This window comes from Saccopteryx leptura, chromosome 4, assembly GCF_036850995.1.
Source record: "Saccopteryx leptura isolate mSacLep1 chromosome 4, mSacLep1_pri_phased_curated, whole genome shotgun sequence".
In the NCBI taxonomy this organism is placed as follows: domain Eukaryota; kingdom Metazoa; phylum Chordata; class Mammalia; order Chiroptera; family Emballonuridae; genus Saccopteryx; species Saccopteryx leptura.
Genome location: NC_089506.1, coordinates 29,420,984 through 29,434,922, shown reverse-complemented (window position 1 = coordinate 29,434,922; position 13,939 = coordinate 29,420,984). Strand labels below are relative to the sequence as shown.

General features: G+C 57.8%; 1 protein-coding gene across 1 annotated transcript in view; it reads right to left on the bottom strand.

Annotated features, from left to right (window-relative positions):
* The window catches only part of ADGRA2 (adhesion G protein-coupled receptor A2), a 36,901-nt gene that overhangs the window by 3,917 nt on the left and 19,045 nt on the right, over nt 1–13,939 (bottom strand). Inside the window, exons 3-16 of the mRNA XM_066380328.1 lie at nt 7,874–7,945; nt 7,524–7,595; nt 7,297–7,368; nt 6,861–7,024; nt 6,264–6,477; nt 5,536–5,700; nt 4,741–4,939; nt 4,157–4,306; nt 3,866–4,027; nt 2,900–3,124; nt 2,498–2,714; nt 1,630–1,838; nt 794–921; nt 368–491 (exon numbers count right to left, since the gene is read on the bottom strand). Coding sequence (XP_066236425.1) covers nt 368–491; nt 794–921; nt 1,630–1,838; nt 2,498–2,714; nt 2,900–3,124; nt 3,866–4,027; nt 4,157–4,306; nt 4,741–4,939; nt 5,536–5,700; nt 6,264–6,477; nt 6,861–7,024; nt 7,297–7,368; nt 7,524–7,595; nt 7,874–7,945 — 2,173 coding nt within the window. The remainder of the gene's footprint in view (nt 1–367; nt 492–793; nt 922–1,629; nt 1,839–2,497; nt 2,715–2,899; nt 3,125–3,865; nt 4,028–4,156; nt 4,307–4,740; nt 4,940–5,535; nt 5,701–6,263; nt 6,478–6,860; nt 7,025–7,296; nt 7,369–7,523; nt 7,596–7,873; nt 7,946–13,939) is intronic.

The window sequence follows — 13,939 nt, the reverse complement described above, 5'->3', positions numbered from 1 at the left end:
CCCCCACGCCACCCAGATCCTTCCCTAGGTCTGTCCCTGCTATAACCCTCTCCACTTCCGTCCCAGGTGTTTCCCCCTCTCTGGCGACTCTCCGTGACGTTGTGATTGCTCTCTGGATTGTCCCCAACCTTTCCTCCATTGCAGGTCCCCACTCTTCAATCTGAAGTCCCACCTCCGAGTGTCTCTGCTTCTTACCAACTTCTACTCTATGCTCCCCGCATCCCAAAATAAGACCGGATACAGAGAACAATGGAGTGGGGCCTGCTAGCCGAGCTCCCCTTTTCTTCCCCTGTACCTCCCTAATGCCCGCGTTGCCATCACTAATCTTGGAGCTCCCCGACCCCAACCCAGCCCCCTCTCCTCTTACCGCCTGGCAGACCACCTGGTAGTTGGTGAGCGTGATACCTCCTGCAAAGACGGCGGAGGTCATGGCCATGTGGAAGCACAGGTTCAGCAGCATGTGCCAGCCCTTCCGGGACACATGGATGGAGCTGCCCAGAAACAGTAATTAATGGGCCACCCAACCCCAGTCAGGTCCATGGGTCTCAAGGCCGTCGGGACGGCCAGAGACGGAGTGGCAGGTACCTGTGTGCATACGTGTGTGTGAATGTGATAGAGGCGCCGGGGCGGGAAGGTCTCAACCCCCAAAATGTGTTTTCCAAGCCCAGAACCTTCTAATAAAATGCTAGGCAAGAGCCTGGGAAAGTCACGTGGACCCACCCTGGAAGGAACTTACTGAGACCCAGCCTCCCACCGCAGCCTGCCCACCACACCCTTCCTCGAGAGCTCCCACCTGTGGTTGAGGATGTAGGTGATGATGGTGGAGAAGAGGCAGAGCAGCAGCAGGGCTGTGCAGGGGTACACGACCGGGTGCAGCCCTGCCCAGGAGCCGCCCACCTCCCTGGGAAAGGCGCTCAGCTCCTGGGAAGAGTGGGAAAGAGGAAGTGTACACTAGGCAGCCAGGAGCAGAGGCCACCCGTGGAGTCCTGGCCAGGCCCCCAGCCCGTTTCCTTCTTCCCAGGCCTGGTCAGCATTGTCCTTAGTCAGCTCAGTCCATCTGGGTAAAGATGGAAGCGCCATGACATCCACTCTTAAAACGCTGGCCTATGTAGTGTTAACAATCGATTGCCTGCCTGTCTGGGGAATTTTCAGTCCCCCTGCCCGAAAATTGAGGACGAGGAAAGTGGGCAAAGTCTCTGTCTCAAATATAGCTGCGTGCCTGCTCAGGATCCGGGAGAGTGGGGTGTGAGATGTGGTGAGGGAGGAGGACCGAGATAGGGCTGAGGGAGGAGGGTGATCAGAAAGGAGAAAGGTTCTCAGATGGTTTTCTTTCCACATGAATAATCTGGATCTCAGGAAGTGAAGGCTGGGTCTCAGAAGACCAAGCTGGGTACTTCCAGATCCCTCTCTCATTCTGGGAGTGGAAGCAGGATCTCCCTATCTCCTGAAAGACGAAAAATGTCGGGGAGACCAGAGGGACATTTCCTTGAGTGAGTCCTGAGTGTTCTGAGGCCTGACAAGGCTGTTGTCCTTTATTTCTCTGTGGCCCTGGGTGATCAAGAACCCCACCCCCACCTGCAGCACCTCTCTTGTTCCTTGGCCTCTCACCCCCAATCCCACTACACTCACCATGAGCACGGCCACGTTGCCCAGGTGCTGACAGTGCAGGGAGCTGACGTTGGGCCGGCTGGAGCGGAGCTGGCAGCCTTCGGAGCTCCAGCCGCCCGCCCCGCCTGGCCCCTCCTGGCTCCACCAGGCCGCCACAGGCTCGGCGCCCTCAGCCCAATGCCGCAGCGAAATGGCCACGGGCTCCGTCAGGTTTCCCACGCCACAGCCACCTGGGGGGGGGGGGAGGGAGAAGTCCACACGGGCACGCGCAAGCCGTGGGAGGCTGGCTGGGTGGAACTAAGCAGTAGCCCAGCAGGCATGGGGCGCCCTTGGGTGTGTGCTGGGCTTGGTGGGTATAGTTTTATATTAAATGTGGGCTTGGCCTCTGGCTCCTCAGTCTAACTGGGGAGACACCAGGATGAATCAGAAAAGCAACAGCTGGTGGCCCACTCCAAGTGCCAAAAGAGCAATGGTGACATTCCCTAAAAGAGAGGACTGTAGCGCTGGAGTCAGGGACAGGAAGTAGACAGTGATGTTGAGGGAGCAAAGCCCAGGTGGAGAGAGGGTTCAGGAGGGCTCCTCTGAGAGGGAGAGTCGGCACCAGGCTAGGGAGGTGCCACGGAGGGGGGTCCGGGCAGCTCAAGAGTTTGGACTCATAGCCCTGTCCAAATTTGACAGATCTGAGATATAAAATCCAGTGTCTTCCTGAACCTTTTCTCTACCAACCTCTTTTGTGTCGTTCCCCCCCCCCCCAACCTCCTTGGAAATGGTGAGAGGTCACCATCCTCTGTCACCTTCACCAGGGTGTAGGGGCAACTGTGGGTGAGGGAAGGGCACCGGACCGACACTTAGGAGGGACCCATGCGATCCTGGGAGCTCAGCCCCTTACTTGTTCCTGCAAAGATGACAGGGGTGGCCACGCCCCGCCTCTTGCCCTGTCCCACAGCTCCAGGGCGGGAGGTGTTGCCATGGCTCCGGAAGAGGCGGCCGTTTCGGAAGACCAGCAACTGCAGGGTGCAGTCTGGGGGTACTTGGGGAGCCAGGGCAGCCGGAAGGGATGAGAACAGACTGGGCGGCAGCTGGATGGAGGCCAGGGCCACGCTGTTCTGGGGGGGAGGGGCACAGGAGTTCCTCAGAGACACCTGGACTGGCTGCCTGGGACGGATGTCCTCCAGGCCCTCCTCCCCTACCCCCCCTCCTTCTGGGTCCGGCCTCTTCTCACCTCATCCAGCCCCCAGCACCTGCAGCTCACCACCTCCCCTTTTAGCCCCCTTCCTGCCCCAGTGCCCACCTTGATGTGGAAGGACGACAGAGAGACGTTGGGTCTCCCGGTGGTGCAACGGAAGCGGAGCTGCTGGTCGGCCGGGGGCTCCGGCTCCGGAGAGGGATTCTGGCCGAGGCCCGTGGGCCGGGCTCTGGGCCCGCCTGCCTCCCTCCTCTGGAAGGCCGTGCAGGTCAGGCCCACGTAGCTGTGCGGCTTGATGAGGTAGGCCTCCAGTGCCACGTTCCTTGAGTTCTAGGGACAGGGCACTTGTCACCTGACCCTTTGGATATGGCGGCCGTGTTCTGGCCTTCTCTCGCCTGATAGCACAGTCCCTCTCTGCAGATCTACGCAGTCCACGGCCCCCTGCCCTTTACTTCTGTCTTCTCCAGGCCTGCTCAACCTTACGTCTGCATGGAGCCTCCCCAGGCCGTGGCCGTGGTGCCTTCCTCCTTCTAAGGCCCTTCCTCCCACCCATTCTCGCCCCCTGTCTCCTGCTCCCCTCTCAACATGACTAGTTCTGCTTCCCCAACTGTGCTGCAGAGCGTGGTCCCTGTCTAACCTCCTGTATCCCCTGAAGGGACCAGCACAACATCTTGCACGGAGAAGGTGCCCTGCCATGGTCGTTCATTGGTCCACCACCCACCATGGGAAGTGTCACCCTCTTCTCAGAGAACAGAAGTCTCTATTACTCCACACTCCATCCTAGTGCTGTTCCCCTACAACTTGGTTCCCCACCATAACGTCGTCTGTAACTTCTCCAGTGTCACCGGCCTCCCTCCGTACGGCTCCCGACTACTCAGGCTATGATGCCACACGAGGAGGAATCTAGCCAAGTTAGGTGTTCATGGCAGGTGCACAGTTGCCTTCACAGCTGGAGGACTTGCTGCCTGAGAGAGAAGCACTTCCTTTCTGGGTGACTCTAAGTTCCCTCCCAGGGCCAGCCTCCTGACAGAGGAAGGTGACAGAGGCCAGCTCCCAGCTGACCCACATTACCACAGAGATGTGCTGGGCGTGGGGGCTCAAGGCAGCCCCTCCAATGCGCTCCAGTGCACCCACGATGCCGCTGCAGGCCTTGTCCTCGCGCTGAGCCAACCACAGCAGGTGCTCATCCACCAGCATCAGGTTGCTGGCCATGTCCACCATCACCTCCACCAGCTGGGGGCGGGGCAGGGAGTCACTGAGGTAGGAGTGGGGTTTGGGACTCAGGGGCTGGTGTGTGAGAGGCTTGAGCAAATGGGGAGCAGGGGGGTTTCCAGAGGCCCCGAAGGCCTGGTTGAATCTCACCTCTTTGATCTGGTCGACATAACCCAAGAATTTCTGGATCATCTGAGCCACATAGACTACGTCCATCATGTCTGAGAAGCTGGTAGCCTCAGCCGTGTAAACTCGCAGCTGGTGGGCTAGGGTTAGCGCGTTGGAGGCGTTGATGGGCATCTGGGAGTGTTAGGGCAAGATAGGGGATAGTCCAATCTTTCTCCTTGTCCCCCAGAACTGCCCCTAGGGGCCCTTTCTTCTGTGTGAATGCTCAAGGAGTAGTGCCTGGAGTGAGGGGTTTCACCCACCACCAGCTCGGTCTAATCAAGACAGGAGGCGTGTGCAAGGAGCGAGCTCCTCAGGGCTCAAGGCGCCCTGGCCCAAGGACAATGGAGGACTCATGCTGTCCTTGTTTTCCCCCTTGAGGCTGTGCTTGCTCTGCTGGGGATGAAGCTGGGATAGCCCGCCTTTCCTGGGTGTGGCCTTGGGGGTCTCAGTGAGCAAGAGCTCGGATGACACCAAGGAGCAAAGGGGCAGTTGTGAGGCCTCTCCGCCCACCCCCGTTCCCTGGAACCAGAGCTGAGGGGGCGCCCCACGCCCTGTCCTGGCCTCACCAGCACGAAGGTGTAGAGCACCCGGGTGATGTCGTTGGTGTACAGACAATGGGAGTAGTCCCCCGGCTCCCAGCGGCCAGCTCGGTCACACCGGCGGGAGGCCCGGGTGCCAGGGGCGCCCCCGCTCAGGGGCACCGAGGTGAAGGGGTACTGCAGGCAGGACTGGTAGGCTGTGATGCCAGCCAGAGTGCGAGGCCACCTGGGGGCAGAGGAAGGAGCTGCTGACGACCCAGGCCCCCCCCCCCCCCCCCCCCCCGCAAGGCACAGGCTCCGCCCTTGCCAGACCCCTTGAGGGAAGGGTCCTGGAGAGAGGTTTGGGGCTGCACTTCACCGTGTTCCCGAGCTCTGCCTTCTTTCTAACTGTATTTGTACTGCTAGTGCTACAGGGGCTCGACTCCAGGTTCTGGTTCAAGTCATTTATCCTTCCTGGGCCTCAGTATTCTCAGCTGTACAATGGGAAGAATCCTAACTCCATCCTCACTGAGAGGGCCGTTGGAATATGAAATGTGATATTCGTGTGGGAGAGCTTTGTAAATTCTAAATGTAAGGAATCAGATGGAAACCTCTGGGTCTGCACCATACAGTTCAGGTGGTGATGGTACACAAAAAGATGAGGTCTCTAAATACAACAGCAGAACTTGGAGCTAAATGGCAAAAAAAGAAAGAAAAAGAAAAAAAAAAAGAAAAAGTGGGGAGACCCTGGTCTCAGACGTGGGTCTCAGAAGAGCTGGGGGTGTGGTGGGGGGCTGGGTCGGGAAGGTGGCTGGGTCTCCGGGGCAGCAGAGCACACCGAACCTGAAGTCCCCTCGGTTGTTGGCGACACGCTCGGCTGGGCAGTAGGAGGCGGAGGTCTCCAGCACCACAATCTCCACCTTCTTGCTGGCGTTGCCCTGGACCGTGGACACGGAGCACTCCCATTCGCCTGAGGCCCCCACACCGATGTGAGACAGGGTCAGCTCACTGCAGGCGGGCGGGCGGGCAGGGCTGGCTCGCTGAGGCACTCGAGACCACGCCCCCTTCTAAGCGCCCCTGGCCTGACCACCCACAGGCGCCCAGCACCGGGGTGTGTAGGGTGAACTCCAGGTTCCTAATTCTTTAATTGAGGAAGGATACAAGTACCTACTCCTGTAAATTCTGATTGGCCTTGTGATAATGTTTTTCTGAGTTTCAATTTCCCCATCTTTATCATGGAGATAATACCTCGCTTACAAGTCTATTGGAGAGATTAGTCTGATCGCAGGTAAAAGCCATTATAGTATACCATATAAAAGCTCTAAGGAAATGTCAGGTATCATTTTTTTTTTTCTACCAGGCATTTAATTTCTAAGCCTTACCTAGACCATTGACTTAGTCCTGGACGTCCATGAACACACACACACACACACACACACACACACACACACACGCACACTTACACAGATGGCATGGCCCCAGGAATATGTCTGGGCACAGCTCCTTGGGGGGAGGCGAGCGGGTGCTGTGGCCACCCCCGCACTGGCTGAGAAGGGGCAGCAGGCCGGTACCTGGTGATGAAGGTGCAGTCGTGGATGAGGCTCTCCGCCAGGAGGATGCCCGCCTGCTCGTCGCCCTCCACGGGGGCCCGGTTGTGGTACCAGCGGATGCGAGTGTCATTGCCCAGGTAGCTGGCGGAGCACTGGAAGGGCAGGCGGTCACCTTGGAACACCACTTGGCGCAGGGATGGAATGAGGTGGTGCGTGTGTAGCTCCAGAGCCCCCTCTGTGGAAGGAGACACGAGCAGTGGAGCCTGCGTACGTGGGCGTGGGCGCGCCAGTGTGGGCGCGTGAAGCAGAGGCAGGGCCGGGCGTCCTCCGTCAGGGGCCGAGGGAGGGAGAGGGGCGGGAGGGTTTTACACCAAGTGAAAGTGCTCCCTTCCACAGCACACTCGTCACCCCGGATGAAAACGAGGCAGCAGACCCGAAGGAAGTTTGGAAAAGCTGGTGAAAGACAACCCCCCAGTGGGATCTGAAGGAAAGGATACTCGGAGAACACGGCCACTACGAACAGTGACACTCGGGGCCAGGCCCTTCAGGAGGGAGCCCAGGGCCCGAGGGGCAGGCGGGGTCCCTGGCAGGTGTGCTGCTGGGTGAAGATTTGCTCACCGCAGCGCAGCTGCGCCTCTTGGAGGCCTCCGAGGGCCTGGGCGTGGAGGGCACTGGGGTAGGCACAGAGCGTGCGCTCGGACAGCTGCAGGGAGCGGTTCCGGGCCCAGGACGGCAGCCAGCGCAGGCGGCAGTCGCAAGTCAGGAACTCGGTGCCGAAGTCCCTGCAGAGTGGGTAGAGGCACAATGGAGTCTAGGAGAGGAGTGTGGGCTCGTGGAGTGGGGATGGAGCCCCAGGATGGAACTGAGCTGGACAGGGCAGACTTCGGGATGTGTGCACCAGACCAGCGATCCTGGGAGGCAAATATGGTGGCGTTTCAGCCACTGTCTGTCTACACTCAAGGCTAGCCACTGTGGTCACGATGCCTAGATTTCTCCCTCCTGGGCAGGGGAACAAATCTGGGCTTGGAGTCCTTGAGCTGGGAAAGATACTCACACAAGCTTAAGGGCTGGCAGCTCATCGAAGACCCCAGGTTGCAGGCTGGAGAAGATGTTTCCAGATATGTTTCTGCAGAGGGCAGGGAAGAGGGGGTGGATCTAAGGGTCTCCTGGCGTCAGAAGGGGAGGGGAGAGCATGCAGGGACCTGTCAGGGGCTGCAGCTTCCTTCCTCCTCCCAAGCCCTCCTTTGGCGCGAGCCTTCCGTCCCCTCTCTTCTCACTCACAGTCTGAGGAGCCTGGAGAGGCCTTGGAAGGTCTCGGAGGTGAGGCAGCCAATCCGGTTGTTGGAAAGATCTCTAGAAGATACACACAGACAACCTCAGCAAGCTGGCCACCCACATCAGCTTGTGAGGGACACACAGGTGTGACTGGGGCTTGTGTGGGGAGAGGGGTGGAAAAGGAGATGGGGTTGGGGGTCTCAAAGTTCTGCCACAGCCACTGTGCTGTGTGGGGAGGGGTGGGAAAGAAGGGACGGTGGGGGGAGTAGGAAGGGTGGTTGCTCCTGGGATCCATGGGAGCTTCTCCAGGGTTAAGGGAGCACTGGGAGGTTTGGGGGGCAGGACGTGCCACTCACAAGCGCTTCAGCTCCCCCAGGCCCAGGAAGGCACCGGGCTGCACCATGCTGATGACATTATTCCTCAGGTCCCTGTGGGAGGAAATTGGGAGGCCCTCACACCTCTCCCGCAGGGCCCAGCACTGCTCCCCTGGGGCCAGGTAGCCTTTCTGTCACCAGAAGTGTTGGGACTCGAGTGTCCTTCTAAATTCTGACTCTCCTTAGCGCTGGCTGGGAAGTTGGATGAAGGATCCAGCCCCTCAGACAGGTGTCCTCAGCCGCCCTGCCTGACATCAGGGGTCAGGAAGACAGCAAGCATGCAGATGCCAAGAGGGGGCGGTGAAAGGGCCTCAGGTGAGGAAGCTGGAAGCGAAATGGGAACAAGAAGTGGTACAAGCCCTGGACGGGGAGTCAGGAGGCCTTGGTTTCTCCTCTGAGCTGCCCTGAATACCTCACGGGGTGGTTGTGAGAATCATTTCAAAATGGGTGTTACAGTCTTTTGAAAACTGCTTCACAAAGATAAAATCTTCAGCCTGGCTGTAGGGAGGTATTTTTATGGCTATTCTGTGAATCTTGCCATTTGACAAGTGAGGAAATAGGTCAGGCAGTGGGTTGATGACCTCATGGGTGCTGACCTAGTCTCAGAGTCCCGGGCTCAGGGTAGGGCTGTAAATCACCCAGCCTGACCCACAGAGCGGAGAATGGCTCAGCCCCGTGCCTGCCTCTCCTGAGGTTCTCCTAGGAGCCCACCCGGCCCGACCCGCAGAGTGGAGAATGGCTCAGCCCCGTGCCTGCCTCTCCCGAGGCTCTCCTAGGAGCCCACAGTACTGAGAGGAGGTGGCAAGGGAAGTATCACTCAGGACGGAGCTCCGGCAGGTCACAGACAGGATGGAAGGCGGTGGAGCCCCCGCCATGCTCCGCCCCTGCCATGCTCCGGCCCTGCCATGCTCCGGCCCTGCCATGCTCCGGCCCTGACTGAGGCAGGGGCTCTGGCTCTCCCTGCCAAAGCCTCAGGACATCTCTGGGTTACGGGCAGGAGGGGGTTAACTGAGCCAGCTCCCTGCAGGGTGGAGAGGAAATGGGTGTCCAGGATGGGGAGGTGCCGTCCCACCAGGGGGCCTGTTTTCGCACTGACATTCCCAATTGGGAACGTAAACACTGAGAGAGAGAGAAAGACAGACAGACAGACACAAACATACACACACACAGAGAGCGAGCGAGAGACAGCAATGAAACTCCCTGCTCAGCCCGGGCAACTGCCAGGGGTCCTCAGACCTCAGCTCCCTCAGCCCCAGGAATGGGCCGGCCTCCACCACCCTGAGCCCCTTGGGAAGAAAGGGAAAGCCACCAGCTTCCTAGAGGGATGGCTTCCACACCCAGGCCTGCTGGGAGACGCCCCAGTGCAGGGCACACACGGGGAACGTGCGATTGTGCAGCCCCTAGAACACTGCTGCAGAACGGAGAGTGGGGAGGACTGGATAAATGCCCTGCCCTCCCAGGGGCGCCCTCCCTGCCTGTCACCCCCTTCTGCTGCCCAGACACCCGACCTCACAGCCCCCGGTCTGCTGCTGCTCCAGCACGTGGCCCCTGGCCCTTGTAGGGGTCTGGCCATTCTCAGGGCTCTGTATCCCACCCCTATGCGGGGGAGGGGCAGAGGGAAACACATTCCTCATTGTGTCACTTCCCTTCATGGGCTGCCAAGGGGCCGAGGCTGCAGCCCCCCGCCCCTTCCCTGTAGCTCGCTTGTGTTTATTCTCATTTCCTCCCGGCCCTCCTCGAGAGCCCCCACCCCGCCTGCCCCACTGATGCTCTGCAGATGGGAGCAAGGCTGGGGCCTGCCCGGGTTCCCTGCGGCTCTGCCTGCCAGGCCCTACTGACGGGTTCCCTGCAGCCCTGCTGGGCCAGGCCCTACTGACGGGTTCCCTGCAGCTCTGCCTGCCAGGCCCTACTGACGGGTTCCCTGCAGCCCTGCTTGGCCAGGCCCTACTGACGGGTTCCCTGCAGCCCTGCCGGGCCAGGCCCTGCTGACAGGGGAGCTGCCCCCAGGGGCGGGCGCTCCTTCCCCCTTGCCTCACACCCACAGAGGGGCTTACTGGGTGGACCAAGGCAGCCCCTCAAGTGCTTTTGGGAGCTGGCCTGCTTATTTAGGCCAGCCGGTCCTGGGTCCCCTCCTGAAGGGCGCAGGCCAGGCGCTCACTGGGCTGAGGTCTGACAGCCCCATGAGGTTGGGCCCACACCCAGCCACTGATTCCAGGTCCCTGGTCCCTGAGCAGCTCTGGAGTGCTCTCCTTGGAAGCAGGAGGGTATGGTATGGTATGATATGATATGATATGATATGATATGATATAACTTGGTTATTTTTTTGGACCTCTTGCTTAGCACATCCTTTTGAGAATCTGATGAAGGCTATGGACTCCCACCCCAGAAAAATGCACACACCTAACATTGGGCACATGACTTCCCGGGCTAGTGGGACTCAAGTTATGACCCCACCACCACCACCACCACACACACACTTTAGGCTGTCTAATCTGATCTCTTCATTTCTTGGATGAGGTCATTAGAACGCACAGATGTTTCTGTGATGTGGGATCTTCCGCCCCTCTCTGCTTCCACAGAGCTGTGGTCTTGGAACCTGGAGAAGGTGCAGCCTGTGCATGGAGCCTCCCCTTCCCCATAGCCCTTGCCTGACTCAGACCAGGCTCCCTCGACTCAGCACACCCCTCTCACGGTATGTTTGTCAATATGGAGAAGGATGCCCCCACACACACCATGTCAGCCGTCAAAGGAGTAGGGTGGAGATTTCTGGGAGCAAATCATCCCTCTACCTTTCATGGGCAAAGAGAAGCCCAGGAAGCTGCGTAAGGAATAGTGTGTGTGTGAGCAACAGAACAGCAGAATAATGAGTTGGACTTAATAAAAAATTAAAACGTTTGTTCTTTATAGGACACCATTATGAAAGTGAAGGATGACCCTTAGGATGAGAGATTATTACCATATATCATATGCCTGATAAGGGACTTCTATTCAGAATATATAAAGAACTTTTACAGCTCAGTAATAGACAACCCAGCTGAAAAGGGGGCAAAGGATTTGAATAGACATCTCTTCAAAGAGGATATACAGATGACTGATTAATATATGAAAAGATGCTCAACAGCATTAGTCATTAGGGAAATGCAAATAAAAACCACAATGATACTACTTCCTGTCCAATAAAAAAGACAGACGATAGCAAGTGGTGATGAAGATGTGGAGAGGTTGAAGCCCTTGCACATTATTTTTGCTTCTTTTAGAGAGAGAGGAAGGGGGACAGAGAGGGAGAGACAGAGAGAGAAACATTGATTTCTTGTTGTTCCTCTCATCTATGCATTCATTGGTTGCTCCTTATGTGCCCTGACCAGGAATTGAACCCACAACCTTGGCGTAGCGGGATGATGTTCTAACTAACTGAGTTCCTGGCCATGGCTGCCCTTGTACATTAGTGATAGGAGTGTAAAATGGTGTGGCCACTTTGGAAAACAGCATGGCAGAGTTACCACATGACCCAGCAGTTCCACCCCCAGGTAGATATCCCCGAGAGGCGAACATACATCTACACAAAAAGCTGTACAGGGATGTTCTTGTAGCATTTTTCACAGTAACCAAAAAGCAGAAAACCCCCAAATGTCCATTAACTGATAAATGAATAAACAAAATGTGCTATAGTCATACAAACAATATTATTCAGCCCTAAAGAGAAATGAAGTGCTGATATATGCTATCATATGAATGAACCTTGAAAACATTATGCTAAGTGAAAGAATCCAGTTACAAAAGGCCACATAATCCCATTTACATGAACTCCCCAGAATAGGCAAATCTATAGAGACAGAAAGTAGATTAAGCGGTTGCTTAGGGCTGGGAAGTAGGGGGTGGAGGACTGGGGAGAGACTGCTAATGATTCAAGGTTTGAGGATGATGAAAATGTTCTAAAATTAGATTATGATGATGATTGCACAACTGGGTAACTATACTGGAAACCATTGGATTGTACACTTTAAGTGGGAGGTCTTTATGGTATGTAAATTATATCTGACTAAAGCTGTTAGAGAAATGAGTGTGAGTCTGTGTAAGAGTGTGCATGTGTATGTCTCTCTGTGTGTACCACGTCTGGACAGGGTGGGGCAGCACAAAGTTGGCTCCCTCTGGCTCCTGCAGACCTCCCTGCTTGTGAGCTTGAAAACCAAATTATTGGTTTGAAAGCCGCAGAGCAGCGTTCCCTGGGCCCTCCAGGACTTCCAGGGTTCATTAGAAAGCGGGGGCTGGTTGAGAAGGGGCCCAGAGCACCCCTGCAGGTACAGGGGCTGTCTGGGGGTGGATAGGGAGAGCTTCTGGTAGCCAAGAGGAAATCCAAGATGGTCCTAACCTCCCTCCCACCCCCAAGGCCCGGGCCCCCTCTCATCTCTGATATCATTCTACAGGTATTTATTGAGCACATACCCTGTGCCAAGCATTGGAGCTATAACAGCAAGCCAAGCCGGCTGTCCCCAAACCCATCAGCCTCCCCTCCCGGCCTTCTGCGGCGCCAGAGCCGAGGGCAGCCTCCCCGCCGCATTCCTCCCCAGTGCCGGGGGGATGGGAAGGGGAGGAGGGACCAGCCCCCTTGGCCCCGCCTACAGATTAATAGAAACCACCTGGCGGGGGAGCGGCACTCCACCCCCAGACCCCACTTGCCACCATTCCCATGACCATCTGCTTCTAATGAGCGCCCCATCCCCCTGCATACCAGCCCCCCGGGCTTATTAATCTCATTAGGCAATGACAAATCATCCTGGGGCTGAGCCGCTCCCCGCCCCGGGCCCTTTCCTCCCGGCGCGCAGCCTCTGGGGGCGGGGTCCACACGCATCCACTCGCTCGCTCACTCGCAGGCCGGGCTCGCTCCCGCGGCCTCTGCCGGGGGCTGTCTGCCCTGTGGCCCACTTGCTCCTGGGTGGGGGTTTCTCACTGGCCCTGGGGCTCCCTCGGGGCCCTGGGAAGCCTTCTGGGAACGCGCGTGGTGGGGGATCCGGGCGGAGATTCGAGGCCCCAGAGGAATGGGCCAGCCTCCAGGACCTTCAGCCCCTTCATTTCAGCTACAGCACTGCCTGCTCCAGGCTGGAGGACTCTGGACACATCCTACGCAGTGAGGGGGCGTAGAACATCTTGCAACTTGGAACTCTTCCTTCCGAGGAGAAGGGAACTGACATTTACTGACCACAAGCCCACGCTGTCCGGGCCTCTCTCCCTAGAGACTCATCCATTCCCATGACAACCTGTCAGAGGGTCGTCCATTGCCCCATTTTCCAGGTGAGAAACCCGAGGCTTGGCCAGGCACCCAAAAGGTAAATGGCAGCGGTAGGGTTCAGTCCCAGGCCCCCCTTTTAATGCAGGGTCAAGGACTGTGCCCTTCACAGCCTGCCCGCAGACTGGGCAACGAACAGGCCTGTCCGTGCTGCTGGGCGGTGGGTGCAGAGAGGAGGGCCTCACCGTGGCTTTGCCCTCTGTACACTTTGGGGGCTGGCCATGAGCTGCCTCTGCTGGACCCTGTTTCAGGTTTTCTTGTCCATACTGCCTGGCTGATAAGGGCGGGTCCTCTACATCCCCACCCTCACCCCTAGCCTCTCCGGAGCATGGGATCAGCTCAGACTCATTCCCACTCCTCGCCCTCTGTCCCCTCCCCAGACTCAGGATCCGGCTTTCTGACCAGGGACCATGCAGAGCCGCCCTCCCCCCCCCCGCAGGCTCACACTGACCCATTCTCAGAGGCAAGAGGGTCGCTCAGCACAGGGCGGCAATGGCAGCACTTTCTGGAGCAGTCTAGACCTACCACTTCAGTTAGCAGACTAGGCTCCAACCCTCCCACGGGACTTGCTGCTATGGACTGTGGGATGTTAAGCTGCCATGAACTCAGCTGCCCAAGCCTGGACGCCTCAGCCAGACAGGACAGAGAGATCAGTGTTTCCTGGCACCAACTGCATGCCAGGCCACGGCGTCTCATTTGCGATGAATAGGCCCTCAGTCTCGGGGTCATCTGGTCCACTGGTTCCCAACCCCGGATGAGCATGA